General features: G+C 54.0%; 1 protein-coding gene across 9 annotated transcripts in view; it reads right to left on the bottom strand.

Annotated features, from left to right (window-relative positions):
• The window catches only part of TNRC18 (trinucleotide repeat containing 18), an 88,083-nt gene that overhangs the window by 60,752 nt on the left and 5,400 nt on the right, over positions 1–21,931 (bottom strand). For 7 of the 9 annotated variants that reach the window (XM_064593348.1, XM_064593341.1, XM_064593340.1 and 4 more), the window contains one exon: positions 1,919–2,074. In XM_064593348.1, coding sequence (XP_064449418.1) covers positions 1,919–2,039 — 121 coding nt within the window. In that variant the 5' untranslated portion in view covers positions 2,040–2,074. Of the gene's footprint in view, positions 1–1,918; positions 2,075–3,641; positions 4,095–11,854; positions 13,043–21,931 lie in introns of those variants that run through there. The other 2 variants (XM_064593344.1, XM_064593346.1) reach the window with 2 other exon arrangements.

Raw genomic sequence — 21,931 nt, 5'->3', positions numbered from 1 at the left:
GCAGGCCTGCCCCCACCCCCTCCAGACCTGGCACTTCAGGCCTCCCTCCAGGCCCAGGCAGCCCCCAGGGGCTTGGGCTCTCAAATCCCCCAGAAAGAGGATCAGAATGGATCCAACAAGGCAGGGGACGGTGAGGACAGCTTAACCACAGGCCAAACGCTGCCCACTGCTTTGCCTTTGCTATTCTCATTTAAACTTCAACAAAACAAAAGCCTGTTGAGGCAGATACTCTTAACATCCTCACTTTATAGGTGAGCAGAGGCTCAGGGAGGACCACTGGCCCAAAGTCACACAGCAGAGGAGCCTGACTTTGAATGCAAGTCACTGGGACTGTTAACCTCAGCCCAACACAGACCCGGTGGAGCAGTTTACTGACTTAATGACTTCCTTCTCTGCTGTGTGAGCCCAAGCAGGTCACTCACCTGCTTGAATATCAGCGCACCCAGCATCTGCAGCTGCCAGGTCTCCCAGGCCAGGAAGGAATGCCTCCTGGTGAGGATCCTCCTAGTCTCTCCCCACCAGTGCTGCCCACAATCAGGGCTTCGTGGGACAGAGAAGACGGGAGGGTAGCCACAGAGAAAGAAATGAGACTCCTCTGAGGGCCCATGGGGAATGGAGGCCCAAAGAGCCGCACAGCAGGGCCCAGAAAGGCAGGCGAGCTGGCGAGCAGGCAGGTGTGGGGGAAGGTCCTCCCGGACCACGGGCCTATCGGAGGTCCTTGAGACACAGGTCCCACGCCCCCAGTGGCTCCCTCTGAGGCCAGAGATCCAGGGCCTGTCCCTGGCCACACAGGACCCATGCTCCTCCCACAGCACCACCTGATAATGGCGTTAACAACAATCACCGAATAACCAAGACCACCTGATGCACATGATCTCTTTCAGCCCTGGAAACATCGCATGGGATCCCTGTGCTTTCTCATCTGGAAGAGACCTAGCAGTCCCCCTCTCACAGCTGGTCATGGGGACACGCTGAGTCCAGCTGTGCAGTGCGTGCACGGGTTTGTAACCGTTCCTACATTACTGGTGTTTGCAACACGGGAGAAAAAGGAGTCAGGGCAGAGGCACAAGCTGGTGGCACGGAGACACCAGGCAGCGTCTGTTCTTCAGGCCTCTCCAGCCCCGCCCTGGCTGGCTAAAGTGGGAGGCTCAAATGGGACCCCAGCCCCAAAGGACTGCCCACCATCCCGGGCCTAGAGAGGCAGGTCCACCCCCTCCATGGGAGGTACACATGATGACGGGTACTTGGAAAGACTCGGGCACAGAGGAGGACGTGGGCAGGCAGTGAGCCGTGAAAAGCCCAGGAAAGCCCTCAGCCTGCAGTGGGTGCTCCCAGGACCCAGCATCCAAAGGCCACCAGAGGCGGGGAAGGAGCTCAGGGTCCCCCAGGCCTATCTCTTCACTAACAGAGGGAAAAGTGAGGCTCCAGGGAGGTCCAGGATTTGCAAGGCTCCCAGACGCCCACATTTACGAGCACCACTGAAGAACTGCCAAGGAGAGCCCTATGGCCCTGGTCCCATTGCTCCAACAGTGATTATGGAGGGCCCCCAGGGAGACAGCGGTGAACAGAACAAACTAAGCCCTGCCCTCAGAGCTCACTCTGGTAAGAAAATAATCTGTCTTCACAAGTGAGAGGTGGCCGGAGGGAGGGGGGTCAGCTGAGCCCTAAAGGACGAACAGTGGGTTAAGTTAGGAGCTGCAGCAGAGGGAACCGACTTGTGCAAAGGCCCTGTGGCAGTGACCAGAGGAAGCACTGAGCATTTGAGAAACAGCAGGGAGGCTGAACGACCAGGGCTTGCCCCCCACCTGCAACCACCGCAGGAGAGATGACCAGAGGTGGAAGGGAGTGGGCAGGATGGACAGGTGCCAGGGACAGTGGCCCACAGCCCTCAGCCCCGCCCACCTGGCACACTCCTTACCTTCATGGGCATGAGCGGCCCATAGCTGCACCATAGGCAGGTTGCTGGGGGTAGGGGAGCGGAAGGAGAGGTCAGAGGGCAGGGGCACGGGGCTCCCATGGGACGAGGCTGAGGGCCCCATCCCGCTGGCCACAAAGCTGCCCAAGAAGGCCTCGCCTGCAGAGAGAAGGGGGGGCTGTCAGGCACCCACCAGGCCCCCACTGCCCAGCCCAATACCCCGCGCTCCCCGCGTCTCCCCACCCCACACTTCTTGGAGCTGACACTGGCAGGAACACCAAAGAAACCTTTCCGCCCCACCCCAGACCCTCGGGCTCAGGACAGGCCTGTCACCTCAACCAGACCCAGTACTTGAAAAACCTGCAAGTGCAGCCCCCAGAGGAACAGCCAAAAGGAAGCCCACCACCATCGAAGGCCCTCACCTCCAGGGCACCCAGCGCTCGGCAGGAGGGGACGGTCCCCCCAACCTGCTGATGAAAGCTGAGGCACAGCTGGGGGCAGGGACCTCCTGAGGCCACAGAGCGAGGAGGTGGGGGGCTCAGGGTCTAAACCCCTGCTCATGCTCTGAGCGCCTGGATCAGGGAGGATCCCACGAGTCAGAGAATGACCTCCTTGAGGACCCCACAGCAGCCCTGCTGAGTTCTGAGTTGTCCTCGGCCAGCCTCAGCAAGCCTGGTGCGGAAGGAACCATGCGCCCATTTAAGGCATGAGGAAGCTGATGCTGGGGGCTGGGAAGTGACTGGTCCCACAGCCAGTGAGCCACGACCGGGAATACACACCCAGTAAACATCCCAGGGCTACAGCGAATTGGCGAGAGCACAAGGAGGAGAGCCCTGGGCCTCCCACCCGAGGTCCCTCAGATGGGGGGTGCGGTGGCCAGCCGCTGCCGGGGAGAACAATGTGCTGGGGGCCTGGGTGGAAAGACCTACCCCTGCCACGCCCCACTTGGCCAGGCCCACGCCAGGAGGGACGCTCCCTCACTGTGGCCACCCAGGGGCTCTGGCCCTCAAGATCCATACACCCCACCCTTCAGGGGAAGATCCCAGCAGGCCTCCAGGTCACGGGCTAGAGGGAGGCCTCTGATATTTGGGCAGGGGACCTCCCTTCCCTGGCCTCAGTTTGCTCATCTGCAAGATGGGAATACTTAAGAACTGTAGCAAAGAGGGAAGCATGAATTGAACGAGAATAACAACACGGCAGCAGCCCACAGTCTGTGGGGATTCCGAACCCTCCCCCAACGCCCCCAGGAGGAGGGGCAGAGGCCTGCACACAGAGCTGAGCATGAGGGTCACCAAGCACCCAGCAGGAGCCCGCTCTGGCCAGCGGGAGCTAGGGTCTTCTCCGTGTGCCCCCTCAGGCTACCGTCTCCACATCCCCGTGAAGCGGGTACTGTCTGCAGTGACCCAGAGAAGTGACTCCGGGGGGCCCAGCCCACAGAGCCCCGTCCTACCTCTGGGTCCCCAACAGCTCGCTATGCAGGTCTGTGTACAACAGGTGCTCGCTCACTACCTCCCGGGGGCACCCAATGCCAGAATGTCCACCCACTCCCTTTGGGGTGCATGCGGGGAAACCAAGGCTGCAAGGCGCAGGGCCTCCGCCTTGGTCCTCCGGAGTGGAGACTACAGCAGGCAGGAGGGGGACACCTTCTGGCCACATGCGCCATCACCAGCACCCCGCGTCTGGGGAGCCCCCCACGCTCCAGCCCAGCCTCACCCAGCCCCCTCACCAGACTCCAGAGCCAAGCCTTCGGGACCCAGGGCCATGGTGGCCGGTCAGTACACCCATGTGGCCCCAGCCTGGGCGGCAGGGCCTCTGGGCCCCGCTAGGCCCCAGGCTTCCTCCTTGGCACGCAGGCGGGTAGAAGGCTCCGGAAGCCGGCAGCCAGAGGTTTGCGCAAGGGCTTACATCAGCCACCAGCTCTTCCTGCCCCGGGCCGCACGGAAGCCGGGTGGCCCAGGCCTGCCCCTGCCCAGGCTTGTGAAACCCGCCCAGCAGCACCCAAGGCCTGGTGGGGCGTTGGTGCCCGGATGCCACCAACGGCTCCCGCCCGCCACAGGGGCTCAACGGTGCACAAACTCCCTTCCCCGGGTCCGGCCGGGGTGCTGGTGCCCCGGAAAGACCGCGGGCCAGCGTGCGCCGCTCCCAGACCGCAGGTTCGCAACTCTGTGCAACGGGCACGCCGGCCCCACGTCAGACCAGGCCCCAGGTCTCCCTGAGGACCCCTCCCGGCCCGCTTCCACCTTCGGTGGGGCCCTCCCAGCCACTGCATCCAAGCCTCCACCAGTGGCACTTGATAATGTCAATCCCTCCGTCAGCCTCACTTCCTGCCACATCCAGTGCCCAGGACCTGCCTGGGCACACAGCAGGTGTCAACTTTTGGACGGAGACGCGAGCATTGTTTCTAATCCCCTCAGGGCCAAGGCAGATAGACACATGTCAGGATTAGGAGAGAGTGTAGGTACAGCCCCTGACCCCTGAGGACACCGCGCGCCATCCCAGGCCATGCGGCCTGGGCTCCCTGGGGTGGGGGACGGGCCCGGCGCCACCAGGGTCTCCAGGAGGCTTTGTGAAGCCCCGCCCCCACCCCAGCAAACCCGGTGCTCTTCTCAAAGTCTAGCTCCACAGCCCTGCTGCTCCTCACACCCACCCCTGGGGACCCACTGGACTCTCCCTAGACTTGGCTGGAAATCCTCCCGCACAGCCTGAGGGGGGAGGGTCTCGCTCCCTCCCACCTCCGCTGAGCGCCAGGCCTGCCCCCACCCTGGTCCCAGGCTGCCCCCTGGTGGCTAGAGGTGCCACCTGCTCTGGACGCCTGGGACGCTAACACCAGCGACCCACAACGCACAAATGACCATCCTTCCCAAGAGTAACGGCGAACACTCCCCCAACACGGACAGGCGCCCGCCATCACGCGTGCTTAAACTGCTTCACTGCCACACGTGTCATTTATGGACTCTTCTTGTCGGCCTGACGACACCCGACAATCTCAGGTCACAGGGCGCTGGGCCGGGAGCAGAGATGGACCCCGGAGTCCAGCAGTCGGGGCGGCCACGGGAGGGCCACCAGGGCACCCGCCAGAGTGTTCCTGCAAGTGCCCCGTTCACAACAGGTAACTGGCCCCATAACCAACAGTGTCAGACGCACACTCCATGTCTGCGTGGACCCTACAACAGCCACTGGCCACTTGTGGCCGCAGAACACTTAAGTGTGGTTGGTGAGGAAACACATCTTTAATTTTATTACATTTTAATTAATTTAGACTTCCTTTAGCCACAGTCCGCGAAGGCTCCTCCCTGCCAGAAACCGGAGGGGGGGCAGGGATGGGGCCTCTGACTCCCCAGTCCCTCCACCATGGGAAGGGAGGTGACAGAGGGGTCCCCAGGGACGACAGGAAGACCAACCCCAGCTCCAGCGCCCACTTGCTCTGTGACTTTGGGCACGTTTCTGAATTTCCCCAGGCCGCGTGAAGTGGATCACAGAGTAAAAGGTGATTTGTGAAATGCTTCTGTGAAGTGCCAGGCAATGCTGGGCTAACGTTTTTACTCCAGTTACAGGGACAAACCCTGGGGCTCAGAGAAGCAGAGCGACTGCTCAAGGTCAGGGTCTGAGAGGGACCGCTTCCTCTACCCAAATTCCATCTGCCCTTCCTTAAAATCAAATTTTATTTTTATTATTATTATTTTTTTTTTTTAGATTTTATTTATTTATTTGACAGAGGGAGGCAGTGAGAGAGGCAACACAAGCAGGAGGAGTGGGAGAGGGAGAAGCAGGCTTCCCGCTGAGCACGGAGCCTGAAAATGGGGCTCGATCCCAGGACCCTGGGATCATGACCTGAGCCGAAGGCAGACGCTTAACGACTGAGCCACCCAGGCGCCCCTATTTTTATTATTATTTTTTAAAGCTTTACGTTCTATTTACTTACTCATTTGAGAGAGAGAGAGCACAAGCAGTTGGGAGAGGAAGAGAGACTCTGAAGCCGACTCTCACTGAGCACAGAGCCAGACACGGGGCTCGATCCACCGACTGTGAGGACCATGACCTGAGCCAAAACCAAGAGTCGGATGCTTCACTGACTGAGCCCCTAAAATCAAATTTTAATTTAGAAACCAGACAGGTGGTGACTGCCCATGACAAAGGCACTGTTTAGTACTCTATCATACACTTTCAAATGGCCAATTGCCCACAGTATGAATTTCACCTTGAACTGAAAAAGAAACCACAGGTAAGCTCTGCTCTCCCCTCCGATGCCAAACCGCAGTGTCCCCCACCGGGCCACGCTGGCCGGTAGACCAGCCTCCCCGCCCTGGACGCCCCAATGCCTAGAGCGAGGCAGGCACCAGGGGCAGAGCGGTCACCCATCCTGGCTCAACCTCCCACAGCCCTGGGAGCGCGGGAACCTTGTACCCTCATTTTACAGACTTGAGAAACTGAGGCTCAGAGGTTGTTGCCTGGGGGACTGCGATGTTTAGGCAATGTGACAAGCACACTATCACCCCAAGCCCTCAGTTTGGGAATCCCAGCATGGTGGGCCCTTAGCTCTAGCCAGCCACGGAGAGAGGGAAAGTGCGGGAAGCCACCCCCTAGGAGGCACTCAGAAAGTGGTCTTCTCCCTCTCTGGTGCCCAGTGCCCCAGGAGAGGACAAGGGCGCCCCGGGGTGGGAGCGGGGGCCAGAAAGGAGGCCCAGAGGCCCAGCTACGGGACAATGGGCCCCCTCCACTGCCTGGAGGAGGGGTTCAGGGTCCCTCTGGGAGCATCAGCAGCAGGGAGCTGGGCAAGGTGACCCTAGCACCCTGTGCCCCTTCCTGCCCTCCCCAGACTGAGACCCACCAACAGCCCAGCCCCTCCCACCCCACACACTGCCAGCCATGGACAAGAACCTCAGGAACACAGCAGGGAGCCAGGAGTTTGGGGGTGCTGGCCAACCTGCTTTCAGCTATCGCCACCCCCCTCTCTGACACCTGGAACACAGGAAGGGTTTCAGGAGTTGGCGGCCTCCAAGGCTGGCCAAGGTCACGAGAAGGCAGAACTCGAATCCAGACAAGGTCCATCATGCCGTCTGTCCATCCATCTGGCCATCCCTCCCTCCCTCAACGCTTATGTAGGGCTACTGTGTGCTAAGGGCTGGGGAATGAAGCCCACCCAGACGCATTGTGTAAGGGGCTGCGCTATCCCCATCTGCTGGCAGACACCCCCCAGAGTAACAGTGAGGCCACCTCTTCTGGCGGGGGGGCATCTTGCCTCTTAACAGATGGAGTCCCTGGGGACCCTTCTAGAAGCTGACTATGTAATGGGCACCTGAAGTCCTCACTGGTGGGAGCAGGGACAGGTACTTGGTGAGATCAGGGTGGGTACAAAGGTTTAGTAAACAGTGAGGGACTTTATCACTGCAAATGGGCTGGGCTGGAACACAGAACAGCACAGCCCTGCAGGCTGCACCCCAGGGCCTTTGCACCTCAGCCTGGAATCCATTCCTCCCTCCAGATATGGCAAGTTGTCTGTGAACTCCCATCTCTTACACCTCAAGTAACACTTGAAGAGTACAGCCTGGCTAACCCTAACCGTGCTGTTCTATTTATTTATTTTGTTAACCACGCTATTTTAGATTACAACCCACCCCACCCCACCCACCCTTTCTTGAATTATTTTTCTCCGTAGTGCTTATCACCATTTCTCATACCAAATACACATTAGTTCCTTCTTTATTGTAGCTCCTTGTTTATTGTCCCCCTCCACCCACTGAAACAGGAGTCGGCAAGCTTTTTCTTGAAAGGGCCAGATAATAAGTCATTTGCGCACTGTGGGCCTATTCTGCGGGCTGCAGGGAAAGCAGCCTCGGACACCACCTCAACTACTGGGCTTTGTTCCAATAAAACTTTATTTACAAAAACAGGTGGGGCGCCTGGGACCACCTCAACTATTGCGCTTTGTTCCAATAAAACTTTATTTACAAAAACAGGAGGTGGGGTGCCTGGGACCACCTCAACTATGGGGCTTTGTTCCATTAAAACTTTATTTACAGAAACAGGAGGTGGGGCACCTGGGTGGCTCAGTTGGCTGAGCAGCTGACTCCTTGATTTCAGCCTAGGTCATGACCTCAGTGTGGTGAGATCAAGCCCCAGGTCAGGTCTGCCTCAGCACAGAGTCCGCTTGAGATTCTTTCCCTCCCTCTGCCCCTCCCCGCCGCTAGCACTCTAAATAAAATAAAATAAATAAATAATAAATAAATAAGATCTTTAAGGGAGAAAACAAACAGCAGGTGGACCTAATTTGGCCAGTTTTGTAGGCCCCTGAGTTACAATGTGGGTTTAAGTGACCCCTATCCTGCACACAGTAGGTGCTCAATTAGTATTTATGGATAGGAGGGCTGGGCAAGGTCACGATCAGCTAGGGCTGAGGGAAGGAGGACGGGGCGGGGGGGGGGGTCTTTCCTGGGACCAGACTTCACAGCCAGCATAAAGCTTGCTAAAGGCCTCAAGGCTTTGCTTCATTCTGTCTCCCCACCCCCGTCAACCATGGCAGGGGGTGTGGGGGGGTTCTTAACCCTTTTGCAGATGAGGCATTGAGGCCGACTCCAAAATCTACACTCTTCCACTCAGCCACACCACCCAGACACTAGACCCTATTTTCCTATTTTCACTCCCCGAGGCCCCTCCCCCTAACCACAACAGAACAAATACATCGTCCCTTCCTACTTAAAAGGTTCTGGCCTCGGAAAGGGGCGGCATCCTTTACCCTGTCACCAAAGGCTATCAGAGCATCTCATCAGCATGATCAAATCAGGGTTATCACCCAGAAAAGAGCTCATTCCAGCCCAGAGCACCGACATGTGATTCAGGCGTTTCTATGACAGCAGCTGAAAATAGTGTGAGGACCCTCCAGATAAAATGACCTTCAGACTCCCACTGATCCCGAGACGCAGGGACTTCTGTAATATCTAAGCCAGAGAGTGGGTTAAAGCCTTCGCTGTATAAAGAGTCTTATCATTCAGTAAGAATCCCAAGCAAATCACCAACGACAGTAAATGGCTGAATCCAGTGAAAAATTTGTCGTTAGGATTACAAAGAAGTATTAAAACGGGATGATGTCATTTTCATCTGTCGAATGAGTACATTTGGGGTTTGGCTGTGGGGAGGGCGGGAGCGAGGTGGGAAGCAGCCCAGGGAGGGTGAGCAGAGGGCCAACCCATTCCCAGCTTTTGGAAAGCAAATCAGCAGAAGAACTCTTCAGCCCGGAAAAGGCACAGACCCGCTTTTGGGGGTCCCTCCCAAGGAAATCACCAGATGTACTTACTAGGATGCTCACTGCGGCCAAATTGGTGGAGAGATTCAAAGCACTCCAATCCAAATCCCCACAGCACTGTGTGTGTGTGTGTGTGCACGCACACATACAAATGGAAAGCAGAGTCTCGGGGAGGTCTGTGCATACCCATATTCCCAGTGGCAGTCTCCGCAAGAGCCAAAAGGTGGGAGCCACCCAAGGATCCACTGGATAAACAGAATGTGGTCCATCCATACAACGGGGTATGATTCAGCCTTAAAAAGAAAGGCAGCTCTGACATGAGCTCCGATACGGATGAATCTTGAGGACGTTACGCTAAGTGAAATAAGCCAGGCACAGAAAGACAAAAACCAAGACAAAAGTAGGATGCCTCTTTTACGAAGCCCCTGGAGCAGCCAAGTTCATAGAGACAGAAAGTGGAAGGACAGGTGCCAGGGGCTGGGGGAGGCGCGTGGGGAGTTATTGTTTAATGGGACAGGGTTTACAATTTGGGATGATGGAAACATCCTGGAGGTGGACGGTGGGGACACAGCAGTGTGATTATGTACTTAATACCACAGAACTGGACACCTAAACACGTAAAAATGGTAAATTTGTACGCACTTCACCAGTTAAAAAAGAATAGAAACACAAAGGGTTAGGGCGCCTGGGTGGCTCAGTCGTTAAGCGTCTGCCTTCGGCTCAGGTCATGATCCCAGGGTTCTGGGATCGAGCCCCGCATCGGGCTCCCTGCTCAGTGGGGAGCCTGCTTCTCCCTCAGCTGCTCCCCCTGCTTGTGCATGCTCGCTCTGACAAATGAATAAAATCTTAAAAAATAATACAATCTTTTAAAAGAGGGGTGCCTGGGTGGCTCAGTCAGTTAAGCATCTGACTCTTGATTTTGGTTCAGGTCATTGTCTCAGGGTCGAGGGATTGGGCCCTGTGTTGGGCTCCGCATTCAGAACAGAGTCTGCTTGAGATTCTCTCTCTCCCTCTCCTTCTGCCCCTCCACCCTGCTTGCTCTCGTCTTATCATCTAAAGATAAAAAAAAAAAAGAGAGAAACGTCTATTCATCACAGGACACCATTAAGAGAAAGAAAAGGTGAGCCACCACATGAAAATAGATCTGTGCATCATGTCACCAAGGAAGGATTTGTATCCAGAATATATAAAGAACTCCTGCAAATCAATAAGAGAAAGACAACAAAATGTAGCAATGGGCACCAGGAGGATGGCAAATACATCAAAATGGCCAGTAAAATGACTACCAGCCTTTTTTGGGTTTTTTTTAGTTTTTTTATTATTTTTTATTTTATTTTATTTTTTTTTTTCAAAGATTTTATTTATTTGACAGAGAGAGAGACACAGCGAGAGAGGGAACACAAGCAGGGGGAGTGGGAGAGGGAGAAGCAGGCTTCCCGCGGAGCTGGGAGCCCGATGCGGGGCTCGATCCCAGGACCCTGGGACCATGACCCAAGCCGAAGGCAGACGCTTAACGACTGAGCCACCCAGGTGCCCCTAGTTTTATTATTATTATTATTATTATTATTATTATTATTATTTAGTAATCCCTACACCCAACATGGGGCCCGAACCCACAATCCCGACATTAAGAGTCACATGCTCCCGGCGCCCCAGTACTCAGCCTCTCAAACTAGGGAGCAAATGTGAATCAAAACTACTACACGCCCACCAGAGGGGCTAACGTCAACAAGGAAAGAGGGACAATATTAAATATTAATACACGTCTGGAGGAGGCATAAATTAGTACAGCCACTCTGGAGAACAGTTTGGCAGAATGTGCAAACCTTCCTGACCCAGCCGTGCCCTCATGGGTATGCACCCAAGGGCGAGGCCTAGAAACACACAGAGCCAGTCCAAATTTAAGAGTCTAACCACCAGTAATAGTCAAAATCCGAAAACAACCATCAACAGCTGGATAAACACATTGTGACATGTCATACAATGAACACCCCCAGCAAGAAGCAAGACAACTCCCCGGATCAGGGCCACGGGAAGTCTCACAGCAAAACACACAAAAGACAATACACTGCATGCTTCCTCATACTGCACATGAAGTGTGTGGGCAGACAGCTCAAATCTCTGGGGGTTGGATGGGGTCCCCTGGGGATAGGGAGGGGCCAGTGACCCAGGGTTATGCGGGGGGGGGGGAGGTTGTGAAAAAAATAATAGAGCCGTACATCCATGATCTGTGCTCCTTTCTCTGTGGATCTTAAACCCCGATAACAAATATCCGCAGAAGAAAGGTCAATGCAGGTGGAGAGCCCCATCTGAACCCTAACACAGTAAATATCACATTCCGAGTAATTTTTATGAACTCTCACACTGACAAAATCTGCAAACTGAAGCAAGTAAATAAATTAAAATGAGCCAGGAAAGGAAAAAGGAAAGAGAAAGAAAAATTCCTACCAAGGACATAGCTCTCCTCAACCCCTGGCTTTCCAGCAGAGAGCTCAGGCCTCGCTTCTAGAGCCCTTCTCTTCCCAGCTGTGTGGCCTTGAGGAGGTTAAACAACCTCTCTGTGCCTTACTTGCCTCTACAGTAAAATTAAGGCATTGAGAAAGAAAAGAAGCCGTGACTGCAGGGCTCCCCCACGCTGGACGTAGGTAAGCAAGGCCGAGGGACAGAGCTCCAGGCTGGGGTTTGGGCTGGGGGCTTACCCTGCATGTTCTTGGTACTGTGGCTGGGCCACTGCCACTGACCCCAGGCTCCCATCAGCGTGACAGGCAGCTGTGAGTCCTGAGCTGCAGAGGTTCCCCCCAACCAAGCAGAGGCCTGGGAGCTGCAGGAGCCACCAGGCCAGATCAACCCGCTCCAGCCTGGCCTTGCCAGGAGGGGAGGAGTCCAGCTGGACCCGCCCCGGCCCGCCTCCCCTCCAGCTCCTGATACTACTGAGCTTTGGTCCTCCAGCTCTCTCAGCCAGGGCTACCAGGCCTCCCTCCCCTCCTTCTGGGAGCCAACCCTGACCCCCTCCCCCTCAAGGGGGTCAGATCCCAACAGGCATCCTTTAGCTCCCTGCCACCAGAGAAGGCCAATCCGGCTTTAACTCCAGGCCCACTTCCAGCCCCGAATAAGGGACCCCTGTGGCCTGGGACTTTGCCTGGCCCCAACCAGAAGCCCAGCCCACAAAGTAGGTACTCAAGTCTAAATACAGGGAATCCCGAAGCAGCCCAGGGGGGCCAAGGCCTCAGCTGGGCCAGTGATATGCAAATGCCTCCACCCCAGCCTGGCCCCAGGGCTCCAGACATTCTCCCTTCTATAGCAATTACAGAGGACCTCCCCATTGATTTTCTCCTCCCCCTCACGGAGGGCCTTCTAGAACTGCTGGGCCAAAAGCTAGGAAATCTGGGAGTGAATGACAGGGACCAAGGAACGTGGCCACCCCTCCCAGGCACGGGCGCCAGGGGAAGGAGAGTGGGCTGGATCCCAGAAGTGGGGACAACACAGACCTGTCATGACAAACCCTTTCCCATATGCCAGAACCTCACGAAAATGACAGCCATGTGGTTTACAATGGAGAGGAAACAAAACGAGACAGGAATGGAAAGGAGACAACCTCACAACATTTTGGAAGTGGGGAAATGGGGACCAGAGAGGTACACCTTGGCAGGGTGGGAAGCTAGGGAAATTGCAACCTAAACCTGGGCGGGGACGTTATCAAGAAACAAGCAATTCCTGGGGCCCCTGGGTGGCTCAGTCAGTTGAGCGTCTGACTCTTGATTTGCGCTCAGGTCATGATCTCAGGGTCATGAGATCGAGCCACGCTCAGGCTCTGTGCTGGGCGTGGAGCTGGCTCAAGATTCTCCATCTCTCTCCCTCTGCCCCTCCCCCGCTCACCCACAAGAGCTTTCTCTCTCTAAAACAAATAAATAAAAATCTTTAAAAAAAAAGAAAAAGGAGGGGCAACTGGGTCACTCCCTCGGTTAAGCATCTGCCTTCCACTCAGGCTCAGGCTCAGGTCATGGTCTTGGGGTCCTGGGATCAAACCCTGCATCGGGCTCTCTGCTTAGCAGGGAGTCTGCTTCTCCCTCTCACTCTCCCTCTATGCTCGCTATCTCTCAAATAAATTTTTTTTAAAAAAAATTATAAAAAAGGGGCACCTGGGTGGCTCAGTTGTTAAGCGTCTGCCTTTAACTCGGGTCATGGTCCCAGGGTCCTAGGATCGAGCCCCACATTGGGCTCCCTGCTTGGCGGGAAGCTTGCTTCTCCCTCTCCCACCCCCCTGCCTGTGTTCCCTCTCTAGCTGTCTCTCTGTCAAATAAATAAATAAAATCTTTAAAACAAAAAATAAAAATTATAAAAAAAAAAATGGAGGAATACCCAGATTTTAAGAAGGAGCTCCTAGAAATTAAAAATATTAAGGTTAGAAGACAGTTAAGAACATCTCCTAGAAAGCAGAAGAAACAAAGAGAGATAGAAAATAGAAAAGTGTGAGGCGCCTGGGTAGCTCAGTCTTTAAGCGTCTGCCTTCGGCTCAGGTCATGATCTCAGGGTCCTGGGATCGAGCCCCACGCCGGGGCTCCCTGCTCGACTGGAAGCCTGCTTCTCCCTCTCCCACTCCCCCTGCTTGTGTTCCTGCTCTTGCTATCTCTCTCTGTCAAATAAATAAATAAAATCTTAAAAAAAAAAAAGAAAATAGAAAAGTATAAGGAAAGTAGGTGATCAGTCTAGGAGATCCAATATCTAACGAATAGGAGTACTAGAGAGAATGGCAAACGTGGTGGGAAGAAAATTACAAAATACTAACAGAATTAATATCAATTCCAAAAAATTACCAAAAAAAATTCATCCTGAAGGACCTCAGTTTCCAGATTAATATGGCCTATGGAGCACCAAACACAGCAAATGCAAAAGAACCCACAATGAGGCACATCCATGCACAATTTCAGAACAACCATGATGAAAAGAAGAGTTAACAGTATTACTGTCTACCAGGCTTACTTTGTGCCAAAGTTCTGGGCTTTATGTACATAAGCTCATTTAGTCTTCATAGAAAAGGTAGGCACTATTCCTCATTTCACAAAAAACACAACTAAAGCATGTCTAAGACACATGGTCAGTAAGCGGTAAAGCATGACTTTTAGTAGTTCTAAAAGATTTTAAGCATTTGGAAAAGAATTTTTTTTAAAAAGGCTCACAAACGAAGGTCGAGAATCAAAATAGCATCACACTCCAGTAACACTGGAATTTTAAAAGGTGATATTGCAATTCCTTCAAATATTAGGAGGAAAGTATTTCCAAAATGCCAGTCAAGTATGAAGGTAGAATTAAAGGCATTCTCAGGCATACTAGGTCTCCAAAAAACATGCCATCCATAGATTCTTTCACAGAAAGCCACTGTAGGATGTGCTCCTACCAAAACAAGGAAGTAAGGCAGAAAAAAAGGAAGGAAGGGAGTCAGGAAACAGGAGGTCGAACACAGCGGAGAGTAAAGGGAGTATGAAGGATAATGGCTCGACAACAGGCCCAAGCACCAAGCAAACCAGACCAGAACAGGAAGACGGAAAACTCTAGGAAGGAAATCTCCAAGAAAATAAGCAGCTCATACAGATCTGACCAAATGCAAAGTGTTCTAAGAGATTGGAAGACAGAGATTCTATGAAATCCCAGCAATTTTTTTAAAAAGGCAATTAATAACTCCAGGAAATAAAAAAGTGAATTTTATTATACTACTTGGCTCAAATGTGGACAATATTTACAAAGTCAAAGCCATAATGATAAACCTGGTTTGTTCAGTTTTTTTGTTGTTTTTGTTTTTGTTTTTAAAGATTTATTTATTTGACAGAGCAGCGAGAGAGGGAACACAAGTAGGGGGAGTGAGAGAGGAAGAAGCAGGCTTCCTGCGGAGCAGAGAGCCTGATGTGGGACTGGATCCCAGGACCCTGGGATCATGACCTGAGCCAAAGGCAGACGCTTAACTGACTGAGCCACCCAGGTGTCCTAAACCTGGTTTAAACACAACTGTACTTCACATATATTGGGAGGATAGGGAAAATAAACATAGTTGGGCGGCGGGGGGGCGGCCGTGATATAACAATAATAGTAAACATTTACTAAGTGCTTATCATATCCCGGATAGTTTTCTAAATGTTTTTCACGTTATTCACTATTTAACCCTCACAACAATCTCATGAAGTAGATACTATTATTTTCCCTAATTTTACAGATGAGAAAACCAAGGTTCAGAGAAGTAAAGAAACTTGCCCACAGTCTCACAATAACAAATGGGAGAGTCAGGACTCAAGACTCAGACAGTCCATGTCAAATCTTCATCTTCCACACAAGTCAATGGAGAAAAATAACCAGCAACTTAAACAGGTTATTACACAGAAATATGGATGAAAAGGCCACAAGAAATAGCCAAAAGATTTAAATTAGGGAATCAAGAATAGGGAGACAGGAAGCAGGGGATGGCTGGTTTTTTCTTCATAATCCTTGCAACACCATTTGACTTTTTTTTTTTTTTAAGATTTTATTGATTTATTTAAGAGAGAGAGAGCACATGAGAGGGGGGAGGGTCAGAGGGAGAAGCAGACTCCCCGCCGAGCAGGGAGCCCGATGCGGGACTCGATCCCGGGACTCCAGGATCATGACCTGAGCCGAAGGCAGTCGCCTAACCAACTGAGCCACCCAGGCGCCCCACCATTTGACTTTCAAAATGATGTGGAGGGGCGCCTGGGTGGCTCAGTTGGTTAGGCGACTGCCTTCGGCTCAGGTCATGATCCTGGAGTCCCGGGATCGAGTCCCGCATCGGGCTCCCTGCTCGGCGGGGAGTCTGCTTCTCCCTCTGACCCTCCCCCCTCTCATGTGCTCTCTCTCATTCTCTCTCTCTCAAATAAATAAATAAAATCTTTAAAAATAAAAATAAATAAATAAATAATTTTTAAAAAATGAAATGATGTGGAACTTTTAAGGTTTATATTAAGCATAAAACAGAACTGTACACTTTCAAGGGGGGATCTTTATAGTAGGAAGAGCATCCCTCAATAAAACTTAAAAAAATAAAAGAGGAAAAAAGTTGTAAAATGCACATACAATTAGATGCTAACACAGAACCACCAGAATGAATAGAAGCTAAAGAAACTGACAATATCATATAATGGCGAAGACACGGAGGCACCAGAATGCTCCCGCTAAGAATGAACAATGGTGCGACCACTGGAAGATTCACAACTGTTGAGGCTGAACCTACATACACCCTGTGACCGAGCAATCTGCTCCTACATACTATATCCAAATTAGTGTGTATATACTTGCACCAAAGGGCCATGTTCATAACCACAGTATCCATAGCAGATACTGGCAACGTTGACAGGCACGGATAAACTGTGCTATTTTTATGTATAATACTCCACAACAACAAGAGATCAATTACTGTACACGCTGTAAGATGGACGAACCTCACACACAAAATGTTGAGAGCAACCAGAAATAAAAGAGGGCTTGCTCTATGATTCCATTTATAGAAAGTTCAAAAATAGGTAAAACGAATCTAAGGTAGCAGAAATAAGAATGATACTGGAGGTGGGGCAGACGGTCACTAGGAGGAAACGTGAGGGAGCCTTCTGGATTCTGGAAACACCCTGATCTTGAGCTGGTTGGTACTTACCATGGGTGTGTTCATTTTGTAAATACGCAGTGTTCTCAACGCTCAAGACTGAATAAATATGCAATGTTCTAAACACTCGCAACTGAAGCATTTTACACTATATCTGTTACACACACACACAAAAAGAAAAATGAAATTAAATTGATGGGTTCAGGTGGGAACCCTTGAGTCTCAGGCCCCCAACAGGCCATATACACCATTCCAGAGGCCCCCGGAGAGGACTGGACTAGAACAAGAAATTAACTTGTTAGCTTGATGACTTGAGTCATCAGTAATTACAGCAATCACTTTTACTGTAACTTTTGCAGAGGGCCAGGCCTAAGCTACGCACCCAGCAGGCACTTGCTCATTCAAACAACGTCGCAACAGCCAAATGAATTCAGTACCACAAATGGCCCCATTTCATAGATGAGAAAATCAAGGCTTAGAGGATTATCGCGCACACCCAGGAAGTGAGGGAGCAGGATGGAAAACTCCAGCAATCTAACCTCAGCCCCTAGGCCAACCTGCCTCCAGATGAAACAGTTCCTTACCCAGAGACTGCAGAGTAGAATCTTCAGCTAGCTCGTGAAGGCCCAAACGTGCAAAATTGTGAGGGTGCGTGGAGAGGGTGTTTTGTTCACTTTCACCAACTCATGAAGGAACTTCGGATACAGAGGATGGGTGCATTTGTGGCCTGCAAAGGGGGCGTGGAGCCTTGAAGTCCTCCAGAGTCAGATGCCAGGCCTCTGTGGGCCACTGTAAGGACCCCGGCCCGGGGGGGCCAGGACTGACCACTGGCCAGGGCTCCCAGCAGCCCCTGGGGGAGGCCCAAGACCTGTCCGGACACCAGTTCCCATGGGTCCCCTCAAAAGCTGGGCTGGGAAGTCAAGGACAGGGGTGGTCACAGCGATGGGACTGGAGTCGGGGTGGAAGACAGGGCTCTGTGTGACGGGAAGGGAGCTAAGTCTGCTCCACGCCAGAACAAAAGCACCCCAAGCTGGTCACATCCAAATCAAGGATGTTCAAAATCACCGCCCTCTCCCCAAATCTGTTCCTGCACATTCCTCCAAATCCTGCTTTTGTCTGCCTTCTCTGCCCCGCCACGTGGGTCTTAGCAGCCCAACCTCTGCAAGGCCCCAAACCCTGGCTGTCTCCAGCCTCCCTCCCTGGTCACTACCCCCTCCCGAACCGCCTCCCCACCACTATCTACCCAGACAGCCTCCAGCTGGCCGTCCAGACTAATTCTGTTAAATGCTTATTTTGAAATAATTTCAAACTTGGGAGAAAAGTTTGAAATAGCAGGATGACCTGCCCCATGACCTTCCCTAGGTCCAGCCATTGTGAACACTCTCACTGTCGATGTCACTCCATGTCAGTGATTTATCAGTGTCTCCCATACATGCATAAATTACAGATAGTACTTTTTCTCTTCCCGAGCCATTCCTGAGTCAGTCGTGGCCATCGCGTCCCCTGTCCCTAAACATGCCCGCGTTCGTACTTCCGAAGAGCAAGGACATTCTCTTCCAGAAGCCCAGTACAGTTAACAACTTCCTGAAACCTGCTATTGATCTGGTACTATCAGCTCATCTACAACCCATATTCCAATTTCATCAATTGCCCCGAGGACGTCCTTTAGAGCAACTTCTTCCCTGATCCAAGATCCAATCGCGGGCTGTACGTTGCCTTTTGCAGTCACATTTTTTTCTGCCTTTTAATCAGGAACAGTTCTTGGCCTTCCTTTGTCTTGTATGCCACGGACACTTTCCTTTTTTTGAGAGTCCAGGCCAGCTCCGTAAAATGTCCCTCACTTCAAATCACTCCCTCGGTTTAAAACCCTCAACTGCCTTCTCATTCCTCAGCATGAAATTCCAAGACCTCATTACTGGCCTTCGGGGACCTGCAGGGTCCCCCTCCTCTCCTCCCCCTGGCTCCCGTCACTACCTCACCACCCTGCTCCTAGAGCCCCTCACTCCTGGGAGCCCCTCACTCCAGCCCAAACAGACCCTGGGCGTTCTCTTTCCTTCACAGCCTGTATCTCTTATTTAAAATGATTTCCTTCGCTGATCTGTGTGCTTACTGCCCGGCCCCCACACTAGGACGGGAGCTCCAGGGAGGGCAAAGATTTTTGTCTGGTCATTGTCGGATTCCCAGAGCCAGAGTAGTGCCTGGCACGCAGGGGGAACTTGGAACTGGTTTGCTGAGTAAATGAACAAGAAAGGAAGCGCTTGGATTGACAGCCAAAGAACCGGCAGGCAGGCTCAGAGATCCAGGGGGCCGGGGGAGGCCCCTCCGGAGTCCAGAACCTCCCCCAGGCCTCTGCTGTGCCTCAGGCTAGAGGAGGAAGCACCCAGCAAATCTCCTTTATCTCTGGATCGCATTACTCCACCAGCCAGTCCCACTGATTAATCTCTTTAAATCAATCCCAGTAGGCCGACGGGCTGGATTCCAGAGATAGAGCTGATGGACCCTGGAGAAGGCCCGTGGCCCCCTATTGTCCACTGGCCGGTCCAAAGTACGAGGCCTCTCCGTCCTGATCCTTGGGTTCCACCCCCCATTCATGTATCTTCCAGGGCCCAGCCAGCCGCAGGAGTGGGGGCAGGGAGACTAAACATCCAAGTACAAAATCCTGCTAATAGGTCTTTAATTGCAGCCTGAGGAGGACCTGAGTCCAGGCCTCCCAACCCCAAAGCAGAGAGGCAAGCCTACCAGGTGCTTGTCACTTACTTGTCCATTTCACCGACTCCTGTGACCATTTAAGGGCTCACACTACTACAATGCTCAAGGTTACCGGGAAAGTAATGGCCAACCAAACCCCATTTACTCTTTATTTACCTCCTCCTCCGCACAGCAAAGAGCGGAACCCCTCAGCCTAGACCCATGATGCAGGAAGGCATCTTCTGGACACCCTCCCTCACCACAACCCCTGTCAACACCTGGCTGGATGTGGTCCCAGCCCAGTCCCAGTCAGGGTCCCCCTCCAGCCGGGAGCTCTCCCAGAGTCTCCCGGAGGGCCAACTCCCTCTGCCTAGGAGGGCTGGATTCACAGGCACTCCCACCCACTCTGCCCAGCCAACTGGAAGGGGTCCAGAGGTAACCTGGCCTCTCACTGCCTCGCTGTGCGACCCAGGGCACAAGGCTCAGCCTCTCCGGGCTTCCCAGAACAAAAACAAACAAAGATAGGGCTGATAAGGCTGGCCAGACCTAAGTTGCTGACTGCCAAGTAGGAGAAGCGCCTGAAAGAGAAAATTTAGCACCTGCACCCAGCAAAGAAAGAGGGGGAGGGGTGCTGGGTTGAGGAATTTGTAATCCACCCCGCCCAAGCAGTGAATGGAAAGCAGCTCCCTACCTCCTGGCTAATGGGATTAGCGCAGGGCTGGGCTCTGGGCGTTGGCCTAGGGTCCAGGGTCTCCCAGCGGCCACTCAAGGTCGGGGTAGCAAGGGGCAGCGCCAGCCCCCTCCTGCCCTTCCTTCCTGCGCTTCCCAGAGCCTGCCTGCTACTTCCTCCATGACCTCGGCTGCCAAGCACGCAGAAGTCAGGCAGCTCCTAAGGCAGGAGGCCCAGACGACAGGCCTCTGCAGCCACCTCCAGCTGGACTTCCTCCTCCTGCCTGCTCTTCACCTCTCTTGCCTCAGCCTCCCCGTCTTCCTAATGGGTGTTAGGCGGTCTGCCCACTACAGCTAAATTCAGCCGGGCCCTGGCTCGCTGCAGGCAGGCCGAGACACCCCTTCATAGGGGCTGTTTTTACTCCTGCTCATTAGGGCACCTGGCCTGTCAGGCAGGAACCAGACTACAGATGGGGCGTCCCCTCCCAGGCTGGGGGAAGGCAGAAGGCCAGTGAAAGCCCTGCCAGCCAGGAAGACCCAGGCTCTGACTCCCAGGCCAAAGAACTCTGTCCTCCACCCTGGCTTGGTCGGAGTGACCAGATGAGCTCAAAAGATACGCAAACACAAAAATTACCGTGGCCTCTGGGGGCGCGCAAAAGGGGATGGCTCAAGCGGCCTTCTGTACCCCAGGGCTGCCCCCGACCCCTCCTCTAGAATCCCGGCACCCCTCCCTCGACCACAGCGCACCATTTGAAAGAAAACCGTAGCCCTGGTCACAGTCCCCTGGGCGGAATGCGCCCACAGCTCCTGGGGGGACTCACGCACGCCCCGAGGCCAAGACCCAGTCCTCGCAGCCCCCGTGGGCAGGGATGTCTGCGCTGGCTGCCCGGTGTGTGCCCCTCCCCTGCCCGGCGCTTCACAAAAGCCCTTTGTCCCGCCGAGCCCCAGGACTCCGGTTCCTGAAAAGTTCCATGAGAAAAATCAAAGAGAGAGGCAAAACCAGGCGAGCAGGGCCTCGCTCGAGAGGGCAGGAGCGGTGGGACAGGGCCGGGGAGGCCGGAGGTGTCCTTCCCAAGGCCGAGGGGCATGTCGGCGGCTCCCTGAGAAATCGCAAGAGTCCCAGACTACACTCTGCATGTGGGAGAGGTGGATTTTTTCTTTTTTCTTTATTTAAGTGAAGCGTAGGACGCCAGGCAAAGAAGCTGGAGGCGGCCGGGGAAGAGGGACCGGCTGTCCTTCGGCGGCAGGTCTGCAGGTCCCCTGTCTCCCTTCCCACCCTGCCCGACTGGGGCGACCGCGGCCCGCCCAGGACAAGCTTCTCCCGCCCGGGTGCCGTCCCTAGCGAGCCTGAGCGGCCCCTCTCCGGAAACGGCAGAAGCCTCCGGGCCCTCTCTTGGCCACCTCCTCTCGTGGTTCCGTGTCAGACCCAGGGTCTTCCCTCCTCCGGTCAGGGCCGGCCAGATCCGCTCCCACGCCGCTCCCTTCCCCTGGCTCTGGGGTGGCGGCCGCCCAGCCTCTGCGCCCCACCGCGCCGCGCGCCCGCCTGCCCGCCCGCCTGCCGGGGAACACGGGGTTCCTGGGGCCGGGACTGCTGCGCTCCTGCCGGGGTGTGCGTCCTGGGACAGCCGCTCTCCTCCCGCGGGCCGAGGGGGGCCCCGGGGGACTCCGCCCGCGAGCCAGAGACCAAGCTCCCCGTCCTCCCCACAGCAGCCCCAGGCGCTGGGGCTGCCCGGAGACCCCGCGCGGTGCGAGTGGAGACGCTAGGGACGGAACCGGGGCCCACGGGCGCCGGGCAAGGGCGTTTGCCAAGAAGAGGTTTCGA

Source organism: Mirounga angustirostris, unplaced genomic scaffold, assembly GCF_029215605.1.
Source record: "Mirounga angustirostris isolate CCGP_5_RB_7025 unplaced genomic scaffold, mMirAng1.0.hap1 SCAF_5, whole genome shotgun sequence".
Lineage (NCBI taxonomy): Eukaryota > Metazoa > Chordata > Mammalia > Carnivora > Phocidae > Mirounga > Mirounga angustirostris.
Note: the sequence above shows the minus strand (reverse complement) of the source record. Positions and strands in the feature narration are given on the sequence as shown.